We start from the raw sequence: 24,714 nt of genomic DNA, 5'->3' as shown, positions 1-24,714 counted from the left end.
TCACATTGAGGTTGTTTCTGGGCACACAGGGAACCAGCTCACTGTGTCTGCTGCAGTGTAAGGCAGGGCTGTGTCTTCAGTGGGAGCAGAGCTCAGCTTCAGGGAGAACTGGTTCTTGAATCTGTCCACTGACACACTGAGGGGCTTCCCAGTGACTGCAAACTTTCTGCAGACCTTTATCCTCCATTCTCTGACATCGTGCAGGCCCTTCCTGAAGGGGAACAGCCAGAGGATGATCTCAGCTCTAAAGACCAAGGTGTTTTGTTTTGTGACCCACTGAATTTATCCAGGACCCTGGAAGTAATCCTGAGAGTAAGACTGTTTAATGGAGACTCGCGGTTTCCTTTTGTTCCTACTTGAGGCAGGGTCTCAAATGGTCACAAGTGCTCTGGATCCAGCTGTGGCCTGAGACTACCCTTGACCTGCTAATCTTCCTTGTCTACACTTCCTGGGTGTTCAGATTGTGAGCTTCTTACTAATAAAACAGATGGTCACAGAAAATGACATTTTCTTTATTACCTTGTAATTCATTTTGAGTTTGTGAGTGGCTGTTTTTCTTCCACCTATTTACCCATATCTTTCTATTTGCAAGTAAATATAAGAATTTCCACGTGTTCAAAATATTTACTCCAAAATATTTACCCAATCCTGGTAAAAGCATACACTCACATTATTAGCAAGATGGGATCATTTGGGTCAGTGTTGTGAACTTAGTACTGCTCTGTCTCTGAATCTTTCAGGCAGATTGACCAGGAAACTTCTGAGTATAGTCAGAATGGATACATAACCAAAGGAAACCAGATCAGGATCTGAGAATCCTCAGCAGAAGCTCACAGGAAGGACACTGCCCAGACCACACAGCAGCCCCATCCCTTAGCTCCAGATGAGCAATGAGCTCTGAGTTACTGCAGAGAGGTCAGAACTAGAATTATCTAATTTAACACAGAAGCAAAAGACATCGTGTTGAGTGCAGTAATGAAAATAATGAAAATTTCAATGCTGTCACCTCTTAGCCTTATATTCACAGGCGTGCAGAAGAGGAGAGGGGTTTGGACAACACAAGGTGCTTACTGTGACGGATCCGGCTCCACTTCCCCTTGGATCTCTATGATGTAGTAACTCTGTTCCACCCGAGGGTCTTCCCTAAGCTCACGAGGAGAGGAAAGTCCATCTGAGGTTCCTGAGCTTCCCCAGCAGCTGATCGTGGTGACCACAGGGAATCACTCTTGTCCTCAGACTCTTTCTGCATTTTGTTCAGGTAGAAAGAGGTGAAATATTTGTTTTTTTTCAGGTTTGCTTTTTTAATTTTTTTTTTTATTTTTTAATTATGGGCCTGTGTCTATGTGGAGGATCAGTGCACATCCCAGTGCAGGTGCTGGTGGAGTCCAGAAGTGGATGTCGGGTCTCCTGGAGCTGGAATTATGGGTAGTTGTAAGCTGCCTGAGTGGGAAGCTGAGAGCCAAATCAGGTTCCGTTTAAACATTACAAACTCTTAAGCGCTGAACCGGCTGCTGGGAGTTTTCTTGGCTGCAACTCATGCATTGTTCCAAAATACATGTATTCGTGCATGGTGTGTTTTTTGTTGATTTCAAAGTGAATGATTAAAATAAAAAAGCTCAACACTATTTGGGGACAGTTTTAATTTTGCTTATGCCTATTTGACTTATTCAGTCACCTGTCCCTCTTGGCATCCTTTTGTTCCCATTCTCCCCCTTTCTTTCTTCCTTGGTGTCCTGTGCGTCCTTGTCAGACTCTGTGACATAAAAGCAGGTAGATGGGAGTGTCCTGCTCAGGAAATAGGATGGATTTCAGTTGAAAACAGCTATTAGAAAGCAGGATCAGGGTGAGTTCCCTGCCTGAACCAGGCTGCTGAAAACACAGCATGGTCCCCGCAGAAGGTTTTCTCGTGACCTCACATCCCCTAAAGAGAAGCCAGAGGAGGCACTGGCACCTGTCCTGATGGCCTTAGCGGTCATTCCCCTTCCCTGTGCTGCAGCCCTGCTATAGTTTTCTACCTGGAGAGGTACAAAGTTTTCATTCTTTTTCTAAATAGTTGAGAAAGCTCTATGGAAACACATTTCTATAGAGTTTACTGCTCTTCTTGTGAAACTTCATGTAAAACTATTTTATTTTCTCCATGGGTGCTGGGAATGATACCAGGGCCTCCTTCTCTATGCCAGGCAGATGCTCTACCACTACTCTTCCCTGGGGGATTCTTTTTTTTGCTTTCATTTTTTTAAGACCTTACATATTTAATACAATGTGTTACCCCTGTTCAAATGGAAAAAAATTAAGTTCAAAATTTCTAGACCAATATGGCTGTTCATTTCTGTACAATGCCAACTCAACACAGTAAACTAGGATACTTTTTTCCAAAGTTGACAGCACAGCTTTCAAATTACATATATATATATAATATTATATATACTATATTATATATAAATAATGGCAGTATGTTATGCATCAATAGCAGCAACAACTTTTCCTGGTTCTGCAGTGTTTAAGAACGTTCATCAAAGCAAAGTCATCAATTTTAGAGGCATGATCAAATCCTAGAGTCTATAATTATAAAAGTTTCCCATAGAAAAATCATGTTTTAGAAGGCAGCCAGATAAAACAGAAAAAAACAATTATGTGGGAACCTGGGCTTTATGGATGCTGAGCGCCCCCTGCTGGTCATGGGAACCCAGCAGGGAGGTTTTTGTCTGGGCTCACACTGGAGATTCCTCACTGTGTCAGTTGTACAGTAATAAGTGGCCGTGTCCTCAGTTCTCAGGTTGTTCATTTGCAGGTAGGCCATGCTTTGGGAATTATCTCTGGAGATGGTGAATCTGTCTTTCACCGAATCCGTGTAATAGGTTGCATAATTATAACTTTTACTTCTTATGCTAGCAATCCACTCCAGCCCCTTTACAGGAGCCTGGCGGACCCAGTACTTGGCAGCATCACTGAAAGTGAATCCAGAGGCCGCACAGGAGAGTTTCAGTGACCCTGCAGGCTTCACCAATCCTCCACCAGACTCAACCAGCTTCACCTCACAGTGGACACCTGCAAACAGAGAGGATCCTGATGAAGAAACTGTCACAAAGTCTACTGTCTCTCTCACTCATGTCTCCTCACACACTCAATATCCTGTGTTATCTACCTTTTAAAAGAGCAACAAAGAAAACCCAGTGCAGCCCCAACCCCATGTTGATTGTCGTGTTTTCAGTGCTGCTCACTGAATGGGAAGACAGGGCTAGAGTCCTCTGCCTGACCTGCAGGGTGAGGGCAGGGATGGTTTTTATGAGCAGAGGGAGGCCTTATTTGCATATATTCTTTCTATATCTCATACTCTGTTGTGTGAGCCCCCGGGGCTACAGTTAATGGTGCAAATATCTGAGAGAAAATGAAACAACTGTGTAAGCATGATTTCACTAAAATGTTATTCATATTGTATTTGTAATAAAACTTCAAGATCGTTAATTTATTTTCATTGTGCTTTCTGTGTAATGTCTGTTAGGAAAGGCAGTGCAGAGTGCATGTGTCTCAGGAAGGAGAGGAGTCTGTTACCTGGTCTCTAGTGACATGACTGTGTGTCCTCCCATGTCTCCAGTTCCCCTGAGAAAGTAGGACTTCCTTGGTGGCTGTGGGATCAGTCCAGGCTCAAGACGACCCTTGGAATAGCCACCCCTTATTAGAAGAGATAATTGGGTCCCAATTGTCCAATGGAGTAATTAAATGTACTGTTAGAGAAACTGTGCTTCCTATGGCTAAGAGGGTTGGTGGATTATGGCATTTTCATTTTTGTGGCATTATCAGTGAAAGGAACCCCATTAAAGCAACTAAGTGTAGTGAACTGGTGATCTGAAGTCATTTATGATTTGGCCCTTAAATGATCAAATCATTTCTCTTTTGGATTTCATATACTTAGCAGGGTTATATGTAGGTAAGTGAAAGAAGGAAACTATGGGTTGATGCAGTAACCTCTCTTGCTGTCCCTTGTTGGCACCTGCTCCTCGGGGCCCCTCGTGTCTGAGAGGCCAGAATCACCTGCTGACCTGCATTTCCTATGCATCAGGTTGATCTTGTTTGGATTTGCTTGTGAACCACAGTCCAGCTGATGTGTAGGACTCTCCAGGGTCCACAGTGTGGATTTGGACTTCTGCTGCCTGGCTCCCCTGGAGCTCCCTGCCCCTGTGCACAGTAGGTGTTGCCCTATCAGTGACTTTCTTCTCACAGGAACAGCTGGACAATTCTCTAGGGATGATTATGTTATGACAGATGTGTAACTGGGTGGAAGGAAACTATGTGCACATAAAAATGAAGGTGCAGGTCTAGTTTGGCTTCATCATGTCTCTGAAGAGTAGAAAGGATTCAGATACATCAATTTCATAACCCCAGGAATGACTGTATAAAACAAAATGTCCGATTTCATTTCAACTAACAGAGAAGTGATAAGAGCAAAGCCTTGGGGGAAATTCAGTTGATGTTTCCCCAGCTGATTTCAGGGTCCTGGTGCCCAGGTGTTCTATAGAGAGAACCTTGTCCTCAGCCCAGACACCTGATGATCCAGAACTGTGCAGTGTACAGTGTATACAGTGTACCTTGTATAGGTATCCTTGTATACAGTGATGACTTGAATCAAATGAGGCTCCTGATGAAATAAGGGCTGACAAATCCTTGGCAAGAAATTTGTTTCCCAACAAGGAAAATAGTTTTTTCCAGTCCCATGGACTTCTATGTATTTTATTTTATTTTTCTCTTTTTTTTAAATTGCCATACCATGTATTTTGATCCTTCCCACACCTACCACACAAGGCTGTGCCATCCCAGCCCCTCCTCACTTCCCCTGTCCCTCCCTCCTGCTACTTCCTGTCTATTCTTCCTCCTCACTGAAGGTTTGTATCAACTGAATTAATATGGTGGCTGAAGAATTATTTTCCCAAATCAAAGCAGAAATAGTTCATTTCACTGTGGTCATCATTAGGCAGCTGTGTGGGCCTAAGCCTCAACCCTGGTGTTAGGCAACAGAAAGTGGATTCCTTTGTTTTTCACCTTCACGCTGAAATGTTCAATGAACTGTGTTTGTGTTGAGGTCAGTAATCCTATATTCTATAGTCTGTTTGTTCACCAAAACTTCTGGACACTTGGCTGATGTTACTATAATAGTATCCACAGAAGACTCAGACCAGGAAAAGTAGATTTTCTTTTCCTTTTCCAGATTCCTGAAACCTGCGATCATTAGCTCTGAACTAACACAAACCATCTCTTCTCCCATTAATCTTCTCTAACTCACAGGTAAACACTCCAGCTTTCCTACCTTCAGCTGAGTCAAAGAGTTCACAGTAATGAGAATGCAGGCAACATGAACAAGAAAACAGCAGTAAAAAGCAGAAAACTGAGATAAAGGACCCTGTTGACAATAGAAGGGAGACAAAACAGAGACCTCAGAGGACAGCACCTAGCTTGTGCACAATGGTCACTCAGACATTCCACAATATGCGGGAACAAGAAACACCTTCAAAGGGATAATAACATGGGACATTGGGTTGAAAAGTAATTTTGACAAGGATGCAAATTTTCACGTTAAATTGTGTGAAAATGTGAATCGTCTGTGTGTTAGTAGAGCATTAACACATTGGAAGCTGGGGACAGTAGATGGCTTGTTTCTCCCTCTAGGTGAGATAATAACATTTATTCATGGAAGATCTATTTTCTACTCCCCATGATGGGGAATAAATAGGAAGGTATCCAGATTATTTAAATCCTCTGTGATTTCTATCTTAACCTATCATCACCACATCTGAAAATTGCAGACCTTTGTGGAAAAACATGGACAGTTTTATTTTCTGTTTATTTGTTCTAATAGCAAGAAGCAAATGGATGCCTTAGATGCTCCATGGGGTCATAATGATCCACTTATTAGAAAATAAGCAAATAGTAATTGTCATAGAATAAGATGTACCAAAGATCCATAGGATAGTTTTTGAGCAGAAAGGATAAACCACATATCCTGAAATGTAGTTGACATATGCTTGTTTGTGAGGACACTCACAGGGACATTCACACGACATGAGGGCATCCAGTTGCTCTGAGTAGACTCAGAGCTTCTTAAGTGCTATGCTTAACTCAAACTCTTATGCATGGAGGATTTAAGTCTGAGTCCACACTGAAGTCTCCTCCTAAGCCTCTGGCACAGTTAGGAATGCCACATGGTTCAGACACAAGAAAACTTGGCTATTGGAAGCATTGTTCCTGACACTGATGCTGGGGTTGAAGTTCTAATTACAAACTGTGTCTCCAGTAGTCCATATCTGGTCCCAGAGTCTTCCATGATACACTTATAAAATGTTAATTATCAGTGTAAACATGGGAGAATTTGATTAATTGATGTTTTAATAAAAATGAAAAATTTGTATTTTGTATGAAATATGCCAAATTTGCTTGGGCATAACAACCATGACACCACTCTTTGTACCTCACCCATGAAGTCTTGATCTAAGGAAATCCCTTCCCCTCCTTGTAGGGTGGATAATACAGCTACTTTCTGTCAATGCTCTAGGAAGTGCTATGACAGGAAGATGTGTCTGAGGATGAAGGGAATGGAGAATCGAGGGAAGAATTATTTATTAATGGATCAACTACTGCAATGCCAAGGCCAACTGACTTTTATAAAGAATCTCTAGAAAGAATCAGTGAGACATAAACAAATATGACTTTAAAAAAAACCACAGATTTCAGAATGAGAGAGAGAAAAGACCTCATGTCATCTCTGTGCTTAGGGAGTGTGAAGCAAAAACAGAAGAAACCACGTGTTTTTCTTTCCAGCTCTAAAGACTTAGAGATCCTGGGCTAGCTAGGGCTGAGCGCCCCCTGCTGGCCCAGAGCTCCTCTGCAGGGAGGTTTTTGTCTGGGCTCATGCTGAAGTCCCCTCACTGTGCTTCTTGCACAGTAATATGTGGCTGTGTCCTCAGTGGTCACAGAGTTCAGCTGCAGGAAGAACTGGTTCTTGGCTGTGTCTCTGGTGATGGAGATGCGGCTCTTGAGGGATGGGTTGTAGTCGGTGCCACCACTATAACCTATGCCCCCATCCACTCCAGCTTCTTCCCTGGGAACTGCCTGATCCAGCGCCAGGCATAACCACTGGTGATGGAGAAACCAGTGACAGAGCAAGTGAGGGACAGCGACTGTGAGGGCTTCACCAGGCCAGGTCCTGACTCCTGAAGCTGGATCTGGGACAGGACACCTGCAGACAGGAAGAGTCAATTCTGTCAATCACATGTTGTCACATCCCCTCATGGACACATGTATGAAATGGTCACACTCACCAGGAAGGGCTGTCACCAGGTACAGAAGACCCAACAGTCTCATCTTCTAGGCTACACCCCCTTTTCTCAGAGGTCAGCCTCCTGTGAGAGAGATGTGAGCTCCCACAGCCCAGGAGGGGATTTAACTTAGAGCTAGAAGATGCATTTGCATGTGGGGAGTCAGCCTTGTCCTTATAAAAGAGGAGGGTGGATACCACTCCATTTCCTCATTACAACACAGCCATCACTGTGTCTCATTTTCTATAGTGTGTGTCTGAGGTAAGACAGTTTGGGGACCACAGGGCTCACAGGACACACACACTGGCATGACCCCACCTCCATTTCCTAGACCAACACCCCCCAATCTTCTGCTCCTATGTATATTTTTGCTTTTTTCCATTCATTTATTTCTTAACATTTTATATATTATTATTCTTTAATTAATTAATTTTATATTCAAATTCCAGTTTCTCCTCCCTCCTCTCCCTTTCCCTCTCCCACTCCCCCACCTCCCATCTGCTCCTTGTAGAGTATAAGTCCTTCCCTAGGAAGCTACTAATTCTGTCCATCATCTCCTTGAGGCTGACCAAGGTGCCTCCCCACCCCCTGGCACCCCTGTGTCTAGGCTGGGCAGGTTCTCTCTCCATGTAGAATGGGCTCCACTAAGTCTGATTGTGCATTAGAGTTAGATCTTGTTCACACCATCAGTGGCCTCATGTATTGTCCCAGCTGCACCACTGTCACCTATATTAAGGGAGTCTTGTTCAGTCTTATGCAGGTTCCCCGTTAGTCAGACCAGAGTCACTGATCTCTCACTATCTCAGGTCTGCTGATTCTGTGGAATTCCCCATCATGGTCTTGACCCCTTTGTTCATATCATCACTCCTCCCTCACTTTGATTGCACCCCAGGAGCTGGACCCTTTGGTTAGTTGCGGATTTCTGCATCTGCTTCTATCTGTTCATGGTAGAGGGTTAAAGCTTCTCTGGGGTTGAGGATTGTAGTCTGTGTATCTTTTGCTTCCTTTCTGGTATCCACTTATGATTGAGTACATACTATATTTGTTTTGTGGAATGGGTATCCACAATCAGGCTGTTTTTTTTTTCTACCTTAGTCCATTTGTCTGCAGATTTTAGGATGTCTTTGTTTCTTACTGCTGAGTAGTACTCCATTGTGTAAATATATCTGTTTCTTCTTCCATTATTTGGTTAAGGAGCATCTAGTTTATTACCAAGTTCTGGATTTTACGAATGATGCTGCTATGAATGTATTTGCTGCTTCTGTATTTTTAGGTCTCATGTCAACTCCAATCTACTATTCACACTTGTCTTCCTGAGTTCCTGCTTTCTGATTAGGAAGACCACACTGCTCAAGTTTTTCTTCCCTTTTCCAGCCAAATAATGTTTTCCCATCTTTCCTAGAAAGTTAGCACACTGTCATGTCATTGTAGCATGGGGTCCATACCTACTTCTGTTATGATAAATCTTTCTGCCAAAAGCCTCCAAGCCCCCAACGCCACGTCTGCACTCTACGCCAGCTGCCTGCCTGAGTTAGGGCCCCAATTAATGCACAGAGACACTTGTATTGGGTACAATGCTGCTTGGCCAATGACTAGGATTCTCATCTGTTAGCTCAGTCTTACTTATCATAAATCTATATATTTTATAAGACTTATATTATCGCACAAATTCCATTGGCACTCTCCATTACCGGTGGATCACATCACTGCTGCAGGAAGCAAAGGGGGAAAAGGAACACATCCTGTTTCTCCTTGCTTAAATGAGTCTCCTCCAGTCACTTCCTGCCTGGATCACCACTTCTCTACTACATTTCCCAGAATCCTCTTTGACTCCTAGTCCTGTCTAACTTGCTGTCTCATTGGCCAAACAGTATTTTATTTATCATCCAGCAAGACAAACACAAACACAGAAGCACTTCCCCATCATACTAATTCCTCCTTCCTGACTGCAGAATGTAGAGGAAACACATGCTGATGGGAGAAGCTTCTTCCCATACTTCCTCCTCCCTCCTCAACTCCCAAGTCCCCAATCCGTATTCACCACCTTGCTGTCTTTTGAAAACAAATTGTAGTGAATAAAATACAATAAAGTTAAATTAGATAAAAATTAACACATTTGAACAGGACAAAACATACAAAAAAATGAATGACAAGAGCCCAAGAAAAGGCACAAGAAACAGGTGTGGTTGCAGAGACCACCAGATTTATATACTCAGGAATCCCATAAAAAGACAAAATGAGAAGCTGTTATTTTTGGCAAAGGAAGTCTAGGATAAAATAAGAGATAAATAGATAAATGTATAAAATAGAAATAAAGACATGTGATATCATGGTACAGGGAACCTCCCAAAGGTATTTGATTAGATCCTGATGGCATCTGCTGATGGAAATGAAGCCTGTGCCTAGGACTATTTGGTTTCCTCTACTTGTCACCCTTTGAGAAATGTCATTTTTTCAATTTAAAGATGTTATGAACAGGAGACAGGTTCTAGGTTAGGGTTTGTACCACATGCACACCTCCTTGTGCTCTAGAACCCAATCTGCTGTCGACAAATGCATGTCGTGGTTTTCCAATAGAGAAATTCTTTCTACTCTGAGGAAACTGGCTTCATGGTGATTGAGAGAGTCTTTGAACAGGGTTATTTCTGTTATTATAGCATTCCCAGGAGAGTGACACAGATTCCATGAACTAACTGATCTTATATCCTACTAGGGGAGGGTTCAAACTGCCATAGGAAATGGTCTCCTGGGCCTTGTATGTGGTTAACTGAGAGGAACAAACTCTGAGTAGAGTCAGGAAACACCCTTGCTGGCCTCTCTGCACTTACTCCCCAGGCTCATGAATCCTTTATTTTGGTTTTCCTTTTTGATGCCTCATAGCAAAAATACTTAGCAATGTTATTGATCATATGGACTTGTTGTCATTTGAAAATCATAATAGACAATATCAGACTGTGTACTTCTGTGTTTTCTTGGACAGAACATGGTCTCCAATCGATTATTGTCACTCCATGTAGGGATTGCTCTGAAATGTTTATAGACAGTTTTATTCTCTATCAGCAATCCTTTATAGGTCAGGAAAGTTGTCTGAAGAACCTTGTGTGACTGTAATGCAGCAGGGTAGACATAAGATGGAGTTCTGTGGAGAATGGAAGTTTTGACTGTTCTTGAGAAATCCAGTCTCTCCCCACAGAAGTCAGCCCTATGTACCTTGCATTAGTCCAGAAAGTTCACGTCTAACAACAACCCAACCTTCATATCACTGTTAGTCTTTCTGCTGAGAGTTCCCAGGGATATACAGATAAGGAATCCTCTTTACTTTCTATCCGGAGGCTGTGGTTTATATCTGAGCAAGAGAGATCATGATGGTGATGAACTTTATACTGCACATAAACCATTGAGAGGACACTGGGCCTTGGAGGAAAAGAATTTTTTGTAATTAAAATTGTCAGCTCGTAACCATGCCATCAATGGCAGAATGATTTTTCCTGATATTCAGCTTATGTGGAGCCAAGGTATGTGTTCTACTAAATAAAACAGAACAGAAACAAAAAGCATACATAGACAGAATTGCTTAAATACAGATACATGAAAGTTATAACTGAGTCCATAATTAAGAGTGGATATAGCAGTTGTCCTTGGTAGTAGAGTGGTGAGTATCCCTGCCTATCACTTGGGAGACCAAGGTTTGATTCCCTGAGGGGGAGACTAGCAGCCTATTGCCAGGCATTGGAGGCAATGCTTTAACCCCAGCCCACAGGAGGCAGAGGCAGAGGATCTCTGTGAGTTTGAGACCAGCCTGGTCTACAAGAGCTAGTTCCAGGACAGCCTCCAAAGCCACAGAGAAACCAGTCTTGACAAACCAAAAAACAAAACAAAACAAAACAAAACAAAACAAAACAAAAAAAAACAAAAGAGAAAGAAAGAAAAAGAAAAAGAAAAAAGAATGGATATAAGTTGCCCATGACAGCTATAAAAATAAAAATCTCTCTCTCTCTCTCTCTCTCTCTCTCTCTCTCTCTCTCTCTCTCTCTCTCTCTCTCTCTCTGTCTGTGTGTGTGTGTCTGTGTGTGTGTGTGTGTGTGTGTGTGTGTGTCTGTGTGTGTGTGTCTGTGTGTGTGTGTGTGTGTGTGTGTGTGTGTGTGTGTGTGTGTGTGCTTGTGTATGTGTTGGTGTGGAGACTGAGGTTATCATGTGCAATACACTGTTGTCCAGTCAGTGTCAATCAGTGTGAAAATAAAACTTGTGACAAAGACAATGAAATTGGGAAAACAGGGGAATGGTCAACTGGGCTCCTGTTGACATCAACGCCTTTTATATCACCAGTTTCCAATCCCGCTCCTCTGTCCCATGTTATATGAGCAGGAGCCCAGAATGTCTCCAAAGTGACAGATTCTATATGGAGAGGACTTCACAAAATGACATTTGTCTCCATCGTAATCTCTCAAATGAGACAAAATTTGATTCCTACCAACAAATGCAATACAGGATTAGACTTACCTATAAATGATTATATAGAATTTAAATTATGAGGAAACATAAAGAGACACCACAAATCTATGGAGAAAACTTCCACCAAAGTATTTGGTGAGCTGTTAGATACATTACTGAATTTAATGAAAGGTGTTTTTGTTTGTTCAGCTATTGTTGACTTTTATTTTCCTAGGAAAATTCATATTATAGTGTATACCCAGATACGCCAATAACAATTCTAGTATCTTAGATTTAAAGCACACACAACACACACACACACACACACACACACACACACACACACACACACACACACACACACCTCATAATGTATTGTCACAGCGTCTTTTTCTCTGTTTCATTAAAGCAGAAGCATGTCAATGGAGGTGGTCACTGATAAAGATCTCCTCAATGTCTAGTTACTGCAGGACCACAGGGCTTACTCAGTCATCACCACTTCATTCTCAGATGGCATTTGGAGAGCTTGACAAACACCCTATAGGACTGTTAGGAGGAGGATGAAAAAGGGGCACCCAGATTTATGAATTCTAAGAAGGTCCCCAGGCTAATCTTCTGTGTCCTCTCAGTTTCATGTTCCTCCAGGTTTTCTGACAAACTCAGGATGTGGTTGCAACACTGTGTCTTGCACAGTAATAGACAGCAGAGTCCTCAGATGTCAGGCTGCTGAGATCCATGTAGGCTGTGCTGGAGGATTTGTCTCTAGTCAGTGTGGCCTTGCCCTGGAACTTCTGATTGTACTTAGTGTTACCACTATCAGGATCAATTCTTCCAATCCACTCCAGGCCCTGCCCAGGCTTCTGCTCAACCCAGTGCATATAACCATCAGTAAAGGTGTAGCCTGAAGTCTTGCAGGATATCTTCACTGAGGCCCCAGGCTTCACCAGCTCAGGCCCAGACTGCTGCAGCTGGACCTGGGAGTGGACACCTGGAGAGAAATGCAGAGTGGATGTTACTGTCACCTGAGTACATTCCCCATTCTTAACTCTGGAACTTGGTGCCCCTTACCTGAAGCTGCTGTCACCAGGAAGACAATGATCCAGCTCCATACCATGGTGAGGACCTGTGTGCTCAGTGACTGTGGAGAGGACACTGATCATGTGTTGTTGGTGGTGTGGACATCCCTGTATTTACCACATAGACTCCTGTGATTTGCATATTCACGAGCAGGGCGCTTCTTAGATAAGGACCTGGTCCAGCTGGAGAATGAGGAGGTAGAGGAGACCTGGGTCAAGCAGCAGGATGCTGAGGTCCAAATCCTCATCCTGTCTGATGAAGGAGCCATTTCTGAGACCTGTGCAGACCCTACAGAAACATCAAGGCCTAATCATTCAATTTACAAATAGAATTGGAACCTGAGATATTTGGTCCTTCAGGTTCCATTGGTACTAATAATTATGATTGGATATTTCCAAAGCTTCTGAAATTAGCAGAATTTTATTCTTCTCTCATGGAGGAACAATGTTTGCTTTGCTTTTCCAGCTGTTTGCAGCTCTGTGTTTCCCGTGTGTGTGTGTGTGTGTGTGTGTGTGTGTGTGTGTGTGTGTGTGTGTGTGTGTATGCATTTGGTCTTGTATTCTTTCTTTTTTGTCCATGTGTTTCTTTTTATAGAGACAAAGAAAGGCTGTGTAGTTGAGTGGTAAAGAGATAGTAAAGATCAGGGAGGAATTGGGCAGTGAGATTGTGATCTAAAAATACTATGTGAAAAAATTTCAAATACCAAAAATAAATAAATCTTAATAAAACAAACAAGAAAATAAAATGTGCAATATTTAACAAAGAGTATTACTGTGTTTGAATATTGGGGACTTCACACACAACCTTTAATAGGTGCTGTTCATGGATAGGCTTTTATAAGAATTCCACAGAGAACATGGAGTCCCCTCCTATCCTCATCTCATTTCTGTCCTGCTGATTTTTGGCTCCACTGTGACCCCTGCTGGTCCTGAGCACCAGTGCAAGTTAGTATGTATTAGTTTGCACTCAACATTCACAGTGTAGCTTGAGCAGTAAGACATTCATGCTACTTCCGTGTTCACAGAGCTCAGCTGCATGGGAAATGGGTGCTTGTTTTCCAGGGAACACTGAATGGATGTGACAGAGAATGATTTTACGTGCTTCCTGTATCATTACTAATATTCCTCTAATGTGGCCGGGGATTTACCTGCTGGCAGTTGGCTCCAGCTCATCACTACCCTCTCCTTCTACAGAGTGACTACAGAGAATTATGGCATGCTGAGTCACTGCACTTTGAAAATTAACCATCTTGTTATTGTTTGACCCATCACATTTTGTGAGGCTTCATGGAGTTGGTCCAGTCATGCTACACTGAGAGGAAAATGTCATAGGTTTCCAGGTCAGAGTCCTTGGCTCCTGGGACACTGTGTGCCTTTCAGTTCCGATAAGCCCAGGCACTCCCTCAGAGTCAGAGAATCTTTCAGGACACCTCTGCTTCTACCTGTTTCCCAGAACACCTACTTGATTTCCTGAATCCTGACAGTGGGATCTCCTTCACTGTCAGTCTCACTGTCTCTGCCTCTGTCCTCATCTCCTGGTCCTGGATCCCTCCTATTTGAATCACAAGGTCCATGGGCCTAAATTTTCAAATGTACACTGAGAGAAAAATTTCCCTAAACTTCTTATTTGAGCTTTCTCCCTAGTCTATTTGTTGCATCACATTTAAATCAAATACAGACTGCTCCAGGCTTTCCCTCAAAATTTGCATCCTAGAACATGTTTAAAATGGCTCATCTCCTAGGGTCCAGGCCCAGAAATTGCCACAACTAATGCCCACATGTCTCTAGCCTAGAAGTTTCCTTAGAAGCTGATCGGCCTGCACAGGACCAGCATTCCAGCTTCTTTTGGCCCCACCCTGTTGTGGGAATTCACCCACCCAATAGTCTTTTAGGTTCCAGCCCCTTCCTGTTGGAGACTCAGGTGCTGCATGCAGACTGAGAGGGGAGCTCTTGTCCTCAACTGTGTTTGCAGATCAGGTCTCAGCTTCCAGATCTCTGGGTAGAAGACCTCAGTGGTTCTCTGTCTATTTTTATTCATGAGTAAGTCCCAAATAAATACCTGACTTCCCTTTATCCAGGTTTTCATGGAATCTATTACAGTCGAACATTACACCACCCAACAATGATGCCTCAGTGTGGCAGGAAGTAGTCATAGAGAAGGTTACACATAGCTCCTAATCATTTGTTTATTATCAGTAAAAGTCTGAGAAATAAGCTTTCAAACCTGGAACAATTGAATGAGGTACCAATTAAAAATATCAAGGCCGAAAGTGGGCACCATATCTTCCTGTCTCCCTCAGTCCCTACCTCTTACAGGGTCCTCCTGGCTGGCATCTCCTTCTACATACCCTCAACATTCCAGCCCTGGGCTGGGCTTCCCTACCTGAGCTGCTCTTCTGTATATAATCCAACTGTTTCAGGGACCTGGTCCTTTTCATCTCTTTTGGGCGTCCTGAGTGCTTCACCTGTTTCCCCTGTGTTCCCTCCCCTCTCACTCCCCCCACTCCTCACATGACCCAGGGTAGTGTCCACTCTGGACTCTCACAGATGTCCAAGCCTCTGGCTATGCTCTCTGACATGCCTATAATAAAATTACTCCTCCACCATACCTGCCAACAGTCATGCATTTTTAAATTGTATTTCTTGTTTTCATTCACTAACAGCCTTAACTTTGTCACACAGGGTTACAACCTAGGTCTCAGATGAGTTTCATGTAAGTGGCTCATGTCTGTTTTGCACAAAGGTCAGAAGTTGGAAGAACAAAATGTAACAGGAGACACCATGATGAAAGTTACAGGTGAAGTAACTGCATCAGGGAAAATACAAATGGATCACATCTGTGTCTGATGTGCACAGTGCTCAGGGAAACAGAAGACCTGAGACCTGTTAGGGTGTGGGGGTCACTGAGTTTGGCCTCTCCTCCCCTGTGACTTCCCTAATCCGGGCACTGTCCTAACCAGATACCACTGAGTATTTGTCTGAATATCATGAGGGAAAATCATCACCAATACTGCAGACCTCACTCAGCATTTGATCCTGAGTTATCACCGAGAAATTTCTGCTATCAGAGGTGAGATATTTCCATGTAATTCACGTTAGACTGTGTGGTGTGTATATTGTAAATTGTGGCAAAAGAGAACTCTATTGTCACAGAAGTCACAGACCATAAACACAGAGAGCATCCTGAGAAATCAGTAGAGGGGGTGACAGCTGTGACCACATAAACCAGCACTCAGTCATGTCTGCACCTGTTGTGCCTTGTTCCTCCCTCCATGTGTGATCTTCCCCCCCCAAAGGTTCTGAGCACTGGTGTCAGTGAGCGGGATGACCCAATGCCCAAGGTTCCCAGAGAAAGAGGGAAACCTGCAGCCTGCCCTGTCCAGCCTCTGAGAGGCATTGGAGCAGCTTCCATATGCTTGGGCTGTCCCTGCGCTCTTGGTCACTGGACTCGGAACTCCCGAGATGATAAAGACAGATCCAGTAAAAGAAAAACCTCTAAAGGTTTACACTGTGTTTAAAATATATGAAGGCTTGTGAGAGAAAAAATAATGGGAGGAAATAGAGCAGCCGGGTGTGATGGCAAACTCCGGTAGGATTTGCTGAAGGAAGCAGACACAGGCAATTTCTCTGTGTTTATGGTCTGTGAGTTCTGTGACAATAGAGTTTTCTTTTGCCACAATGTACAAAAAAAAGAAACAAGAGAAAGTAACATAAAGTAATAAAAAAGCCACATAAAGACAGAAAATACACAGAGAATCTGAATACTATATGCCATATTGTTTTCTTTAAATTGTTTTATTGCCGAGGAAAGACTTACTGCTGCTAAAATACATTTGATTATAAATGCTTCTAAATTAATCCAACTTATAAATTTTAAAAAATGCTTTGACGTCAAAATTTAATTCTAAGGACAGGCTACTTGGAAAAAGAATTTCTGTTTGTGTTTCCACAGAAAATAAAAAGCTATGGATTCCTTCAAGACTAATATGGTTTGATCAAGCAAGACCCCCCTGAAGCTGAGATGATACAGCCTTACAGACAACAAAAACAAGGACTTGGTCAGATTTCTGTTTTTTATCATGATTCCAATGGCATGAACATCACCCCCAATCAGCAGGAAGCAGTTTAGAAGGAAGGACGCCCATATTCATAAATATTGTTTATAAATATTTGTTTTCATTTAAATGGGGTTAGTTATAAATAGTAATGAGCATAGACAATCTCCTTTTAAAGGAAAAAAAGGGAATAGGATATAGAAATGAATACTTTGCATTGGTATAGATTTTCATTTATTGATACAACTTTAAGGTCAATTTTGTGATATGCATATGTCTCCTCTCATTTAGGTATTGTCTTTATACAGATCTTTTAATATAGTTACCTATAATAGTCAGAAATTATAATTAGGTTAGTTAGGTTTTGTAGATATACAGAGATGTATTTGAGAAGAATAGGTATTCTTCAAAGCTTTCAAAGACCTACGGAAATATGACATTTAAATGGTTTAGCGTTTTCTTGGCAGTGAGACACAACTGCTCCTGGCACACCAATTACCACAGAAAGGAGGATGGGCATCAAAAAACTCGTTATGCAGTTTGCTTTCAACATGGCAAGATTAGCCATTTGGGCAAGAAACTGTTCTTTCCTGGACTGTTTGTTGCTGTATAAATTGGACATACAGGACCCACAAGAAAGTGACTGCTGAACTTACAAGACAGTACTGAGGGGTTCCCGTTGAAATGGAGAAGTGTGCCAGTCACACTATGGCCTATGGGCTGAGGATGGCTGCCCCAACTTTACAGAGGAGCGAGATGTCTATGTCAATTCTAGAGTTTATATATTATCCTTCTGTGGTCTTTGATAGAGTTAAAGACAGATAGTTAGGGTTATAGTTTTCTTCAGGTATTATAAAAGATAAGTGACCCTTCTTTTTATTTAGACAGAAAAGAGGAGATGATGGGGAAGTACTTCTTTATATGTTTATTTTATTGATTATTGATTAAAGTTCTGTTTGCCCAATGAAACAGAAAGTTAGACAGTACTGGGAGTCAAAGAGCATTCTGGGAAATGTAGTAGAGAAGTGGTGATCCAGGCAGGAAGTGACATAGCAAGGAGATTCATATTTTAGAAGGAGAAACAGGAAGTGTCCCCCTTTTCCCCTCCACTCTTCCTCCAGTGGCGGCATGTGAGCCACCAGCAAGAGAGGGCGCCAGTGAAAGGCATCCTCTGTAAGTCTTATAAAATATATAGGTTTATGATAATTAAGACTGAGCTAACAGATGAGAATCCTAATCATTGGCCAAGCAGCATTGTACCTAATACAAGTCTCTCTGTGCATTAATTGGGGCCGTACCTCGTGTGGGAGGCTGGCGTAGAGCTCACAAGTGGCAGTGGGGCTCAGCGGCTTTGGCAAAAAGATTTATTGTAACAGAGCACTCCTGCAAGGAGGTTTGTGTCATGGTTCACACCGAAGGTCTCTCACTGTGACTCTCGTGCAGTAATAAATGGCGGTGTCATCGTCTCTTCAGTTGTTCATTAGCAGGTAGAGGCTGCTTTTGGAGTCATCTCTTCAGATGGTGAATCTGTCACTCACAGTTTGAATATTGTATTGCATAATTATCAGGTCTGTGCTTAATTACACCAACCCACTCTAGCTCCTTTCCTGGAGCCTGGCAGACCCAGTATGGGTTATGCTTGGGATACATGAAACTGTATCTAAAAATAGAAAGGTGTCAGACAAGAACTTGAACCAATGTCTTACACTCACTTGGAGTGTGCCTTCCCAGTAAAACTGAGTCCAAATCCCATTCAATTCAGAGGTCTGAAGATGAAGATTCCCTGACCTTCTGGTTAAGCTCCACTTTCTAGTTGGAGGAAGAAAGGAAGATATCTTATCAAATTACTGGTATTTGAAACACTATTTTAAACTCAATAAAGGTTTGCTTAATCTTTAACATAGAATTGGCCTAGGGGATTCATGCCTGCCACAATTCATTCCCCACAATGTTGCAAACATATTAAGCATATGAAATTCATATTTGTGATAGGAAGGGAACTTCTAGAGAAACATGCTAAATAAATGTTCTGAGATTAAAAAGGACATTGAACACTTGAGATTATTAAGTATCCCAGCATTTATTCAAAACCAAATGCTCTATAGAATAAATGAAACCAAGCATGAACTGTGAGATGTGATGCTGTTTCAGTGCAGGTCCTTGTTCTGTAAAGGCTGGAGATGGTAGGGCAAGATACTGGGCCTGGGAAGGTAGCACGTACTGGGGCCATAGAACATTGTATGATCTCAGAAACTATCTCAATTATCATGCACTTACACTGAATCACTATATGATTTCTGTGAAAAGTGATTTAGTACAACTTTAACCAACCATAGGAAACAACTACAGGAATTATATATACCTAGGGGGTGAAAAGGACCAAGGAAAATCACCCTGTCTCTGACTTGCCCCTAACTTATGTGCTCTTCCATGCCTCTGACTATTGACTGTGTGTTTTCACATGTGTTATGATAATCATTTACTGGAAACACAAATCATGGATTTTAATGAATCTCAGAAAATGAATATCCAGGTTTGTTGAAGAAATCATACAGATATTTTTGATAAATAATGTTTATAGTCTGCTTATTATTTACATACCTTGGCGTCATCTCCTTTACTCATAGATCAAACTACACCTTCCTTCCATGTCCACTCTGCACTATTGAGTCTGAGGTATGACTGTTATTAGAAAATCCTTACAGCTGAGGACAGTCTGTGGGACTTGGATGGCCTTTTTGGATGCTCATTCACTTCTTCAACCCTGGAAATCTCATGTCTGATTCCTTTATTATATGAATGACCTTTTGACTATGGGATTCCATAGTGGGGACAGTTCTTATCAAGGGAGAGACAGCTGTCCAGTGCAGCTTCTGAGGGACATCAACCACTCTGCTTTCTCTGCCACCTTGTGTGTAATAATATGATGGTTTGAGAGACATTTATTTCAAGCATTCTGTCTCATCTTTCTTTTATTCATATTTTCCTAATGCTTAGACACAATTTGACAAAAAATATCTGAGAATGCAATGTAAGGCTTGTTAACTGAAGGGTTGATATGAGACCACTCACACTGCTGAGTTTATTTTAATTACATGAGTGAGGCTCTGTGTGTCATGGTGTGTACTTGGGTTAGATTTCCATTCTCAGGGCTCTGTAGGAAGAGAGACCACAGGCCAGGTCAATCTGATCACATAACTGTTACTTTTCCTCTACATCAGAGATGGATTCTGTCACATTTAAGATGTTAACGATTAGTATGAAAACTTGAGTATTTATTTCATATGGTGATTTTAATCCTATCACCAATTGATATATTTTCTCACACAGAAGTGTCCATATTTGTGAGGAAGTAACCATTGACAGCAGAGTTCTTATCTATACTCAGCAGCACACACTTGACACCAGGAAATCCCCTGTTGTGCATTGCAAGGTGGGTAATGCAGCTGCAGGTGTGTGGACCCCCTTGTCACACTGTGTGTCATTCCCTCGGCATCTCAGCAACTGCTTTGTGTGAGCAGACTAGGATGAACTCTAACATACAGATGTTACTGAGAGTGCAGTGTGTGAGCGATCAAAAATGTAATCAAATTTTTATGTGAAAACTACTGCCATGTGAGATCAGCTGAGATCCAAAAAGCTGTTTTCATCAAAACAAATTCCTCAACACAGAGAAATGGCTCAGTCTATTGAGACTTTATCCACATTCAAAGTCACAAGAAATATTACTGTACACCCTGTCCTGAAACTCAAAGTGAAACACAAACAAATATGACTTTACATAAACACAGCGTTGCAGCATGAGAGAGAGAAAAGACTCCATGTCTTCTCTGTTCTTAGAGAGTGAGAAGAAAAGTCAGTGGAAACCAGGTGTTTTTCTTTCCCTGTTCTAAAGACTTACAGTTCCTCAGCTTCCTTAGGGCTGAGCGCCCCCTGCTGGCCCAGAGCTACTCTGCAGGGACGTTTTGTCTGGGCTCATGCTGAAGTCCCCTCACTGTGTGTCTTGCACAGTAATATGTGGCTGTGTCCTCAGTGGTCACAGAGTTCAGCTGCAGGAAGAACTGGTTCTTGGCTGTGTCTCTGGTGATGGAGATGCGGCTCTTGAGGGATGGGTTGTAGTAGGTGCCACCACATGTTATGTACCCCATCCACTCCAGCTTCTTCCCTGGGAACTGCCTGATCCAGTGCCACTGGTGGTGATGGAGAAACCAGTGACAGAGCAAGTGAGGGACAGCGACTGTGAGGGCTTCACCAGGCCAGGTCCTGACTCCTGAAGCTGGATCTGGGACAGGACACCTGCAGACAGGAAGAGTCAATTCTGTCAATCACATGTTGTCACATCCCCTCATGGACACATGTATGAAATGGTCACACTCACCAGGAAGGGCTGTCACCAGGTACAGAAGACCCAACAGTCTCATCTTCTAGGCTACACCCCCTTTTCTCAGAGGTCAGCCTCCTGTGAGAGAGATGTGAGTTCCCACAGCTCAGGAGGGGATTTAACTTAGAGCTAGAAGATGAATTTGCATGTGGGGAGTCAGCCTTGTCTTTATATGAGGAAGGTGGATTCCACTCCATTCCCTTATTACAATATGGCCATCATTGCCTCTGACTTCCTACAGTGTGAGTCTGGAAGAGAGAGCATGGTGACTACAGGGATCACAGGAAACACATCTTGGCAGGACCCCACCTCCACTCCCTAGCCCAACCTCTCACCAAATTGTTCTCCTGATTTTTTTTGAGTTTCTTATGCATTTATTCCTTAACATTTTATATATTTATTTTTCATTAATTTATTTATTTTTTACATTCCAACCCCAGGTCCCCCTCTCTCTTAACATCATGGTCCTCCACGGCCCCCCATCTCCCATCTTCTCCTAGAGCGGGTAAAGACTCCCATTGGAATTCTAATAATTTTTCCAATCATCTTGTTGAGGCAGGACCTCGGCACCTCCCCACCACCCCATATGTCTGTGTCTAGACCACACAAGGTACCTCTCCATATCTAATGGGTTCCATGACGTCAGTGCATTAGAGTTAGATCTTGAACCCACGCCTGTGGCCTCATATATTGTCCCAGCTGGACCTTTATCACCTATATTAAGGGAGTCTAGATGGATCTCATACAGGTTTTCCATTTGTCAGACCAGAGTCAGTAATCTCTCACTAGCTTGGGTCTGTTGATTCTGTAGATTTCCCCACCATGGTCTTGATTCCTCTGTTTGTAATTTGGGTCTACCCTCACTTTGATTGTACTCCAGGAGCTCAGCCCAATGTTTGGTGGGGGTTTCTGCATCTACTTTCATCTGTTTCTGGAAGAGGGTTCTAACTTCTCTGGGGTTGTGGATTGTAGGCTGTGTATCTTTTGCTTTATGTCTGGTATCCACTTATGACTAAGTACATACTGTATTTGTCTTTCATGGTATGGGTTACCACACTCAGGATGTGTTTTTCTAGTTCTGTCCGTTTTCCTTAGTTGTTTCTGACAGCTGAGTAGTATTCCATTATGTAAATTTACCACATTTAGTTTGTCCATTCTTTGGTTGAGAGGCATCCAGTTTGTTTCCAAGTTCTGGATTTTATAAATAATTCTGCTAGGAATGTAGTTACTGCTCCTGTATTTTTAAGGTGTCACGTCACTGCTAACCATTTTTTCACACTGGGGTTACTGAGTTTTTCATTTCTGATTAGGAAGTCCACACTGCTCAGGTTTTTCTTCCCTTTTCCACCCATGTGATGTGATTCCGTATATCCCAGAAAGTCAGCTCGCTGTCATCTTGTTGTAGCACAGGGTCCACATCCACTGTTTGCTCCATCAGGCTGTGGAATGTAGAGGAAACACCAGCTGATAGAAGCAGCTGCATCCACACTCCCTTCTCCTGACTCAACTCACAAGGCTTCCCCATCCTCACACACCAACTTACAGTTTTCTTTTTTTTACTAACAAGCATTTAGTGAATAAAATACAATAAAGTACAATGAAGTCAAAGAAAAACTAACACGTTGGAACCAGAAAAAACAAACAAATATAATCTGAAGGAAAAGAGCCCAAGAAAAGTCACAAGACACAGGTGTGGATGAAGAGATGACCTGAATCCCATAAAAACACAAAATTAGAAGCTGTAGTACATAGTCAAAGAAAATGCGGGATAAAATAATAAATAAATAAATAAATAAATAAATAAATAAATAAATGTCAATAAAACTATGTGATATTATGAGACAGGGAAACTCCCAAATGCATTTGAATGGGTTCCCGATGACATCAGGAGATGGACCCCAGCCATTGCATAGTGTGTTTCCTTACCTCAGTTAGACTCCCTTAGAGGAATCTCATTTTTCATTTGAATATATTATAATTGGAGACAGGTTCTGCTTACATGTAAACTTCTCCTTCCTGCTCTAGAATCCCATATGCTGTTGACCATGCAGGTCCAGTGTTCCAACAGAGAAATGTATTCCACTATGAGATAAAATGTCTTCATGATGATGGTGAGAGTCTTTGAACTGGGTCATTTCTGTTATTGTAGAATTCCCAGTAGAGCAACACAGATACTAGGAACTAACTGATCTTGTCTTTCTAAGGAAGGGTTCTAACTGCCATAGATGATCTCCCGGGCCTTGTATGTGGTTAACTGAGGAATAAACTCTGTGTAGAGTCAGGAAACACCTTTGCTGGCCTCTCTGCACCAGTTCCTCAGGCTCTCCATGAATAATTTATTTAGGTTTTCTTTTTGGCTGTCTCATGCATGAATATTTAACAATGTTAGTGATCATACACTAAACATCAGACTCTGTCCCGCTGTGTTCATTTGACAGAACATAGTCTCCAATAGATTAAACTCATTCCCATGTTGGATTGCTCTGAAATGTTCATAGACAGATTTATAATGTCTCCACATGACACACAGGGTAGGAAGATTGTCCTAGGAATCTTCTGTGACAGTGAGGCACCAGGGAAGCCACCAGATGGAGTTCTGTAGAGGATGAAACCTGTGCAGCTCCTTGAGAAATCCATTCTGTCCCCATAGAAGTCAGCCCTAGGAACCTTGCATGAGTCCAGCTAGCTCATATCTAACAGCAACCCAACATTCATGTTAATTTTAATCTTTCTGGTGACTGTTTCCTAGAATTCACAGATAAAGGAACTCTTCTTTCCTTTCTGTCCTGACTCTGTGGTTTATATTAGAACAAGACTGTTAATGATGGTGCTGACATTTTACTTTGCAAAGACTGGGGAAGGAGGGCACTATGGCTTGGAGGACAAGGAGATTCTGTCCACCTTTACCTGGTGCAGGAGACACCTCCTGAGTATCATGTGATCTGCTGGAATAGTTCCAGAGGATAAAGATGAATATTGATGAACTTTGAGAAGAAATTCTAGGAGGAAAATAAATACACGGACGGAAAACAGACAACCAAATCAACTCTCAAACTGAGAGTGCTCATGTTTGTGCAAGGAGCCAGGTCACATGGAAAAAGAAAGTGAATTTGCTAGCAACAAATTCACTTGTTTGGTTTTGACAGCTTGTTGACTTTATAGGAGTTAAAAAAATTAAAAGCCAGAGAATCCCACTTTGAAATTGTTTTTGTTATTGTTGCCTTAATATAGTCAGATTGTTGCCATGATATCAAGACAGAATTATTTGTGTTCCTATATTCAGTGTTTGTAAAGTCAAGGTTTATGTGCATTCTCCTAGGTAAAAACAAAACAAAAGCAAAAAGCATTTGTAGACAGAAATGATTGGATTCAGACATGTCAGAGTTACAATAAAGCAAAGATCAAGAGATGTCTTAAGTGGTCCTTGTTGCCTCGTAGAATAGAAATACTGTGTGTGGGAGAGG

The 24,714-nt window shown here is 42.2% G+C and overlaps 2 pseudogenes and 2 gene segments (V, D, J or C); all 4 read right to left on the bottom strand.

The window, feature by feature from the left end:
* LOC118238991 lies at positions 1-3,191 on the bottom strand. The segment is given in 3 exon segments: positions 1-211; positions 2,718-3,048; positions 3,146-3,191. Coding segments are annotated over 3 exon segments (588 nt in total).
* Positions 3,192-6,834: 3,643 nt separating this feature from the next.
* Positions 6,835-7,526, bottom strand: LOC113838635 (annotated as a pseudogene).
* Positions 7,527-12,397: 4,871 nt separating this feature from the next.
* Positions 12,398-12,858, bottom strand: LOC113838632. The segment is given in 2 exon segments: positions 12,398-12,726; positions 12,807-12,858. Coding segments are annotated over 2 exon segments (375 nt in total).
* A 118-nt stretch (positions 12,859-12,976) lies between these two features.
* LOC113838631 lies at positions 12,977-21,290 on the bottom strand (annotated as a pseudogene).
* Positions 21,291-24,714: the final 3,424 nt, after the last annotated feature.

Source organism: Cricetulus griseus, chromosome 5 (assembly GCF_003668045.3).
Source record: "Cricetulus griseus strain 17A/GY chromosome 5, alternate assembly CriGri-PICRH-1.0, whole genome shotgun sequence".
In the NCBI taxonomy this organism is placed as follows: Eukaryota; Metazoa; Chordata; class Mammalia; order Rodentia; family Cricetidae; genus Cricetulus; species Cricetulus griseus.
The sequence above is the reverse complement of the archived record's forward strand: the minus strand, read 5'-3'. Positions and strand labels throughout refer to the sequence as shown.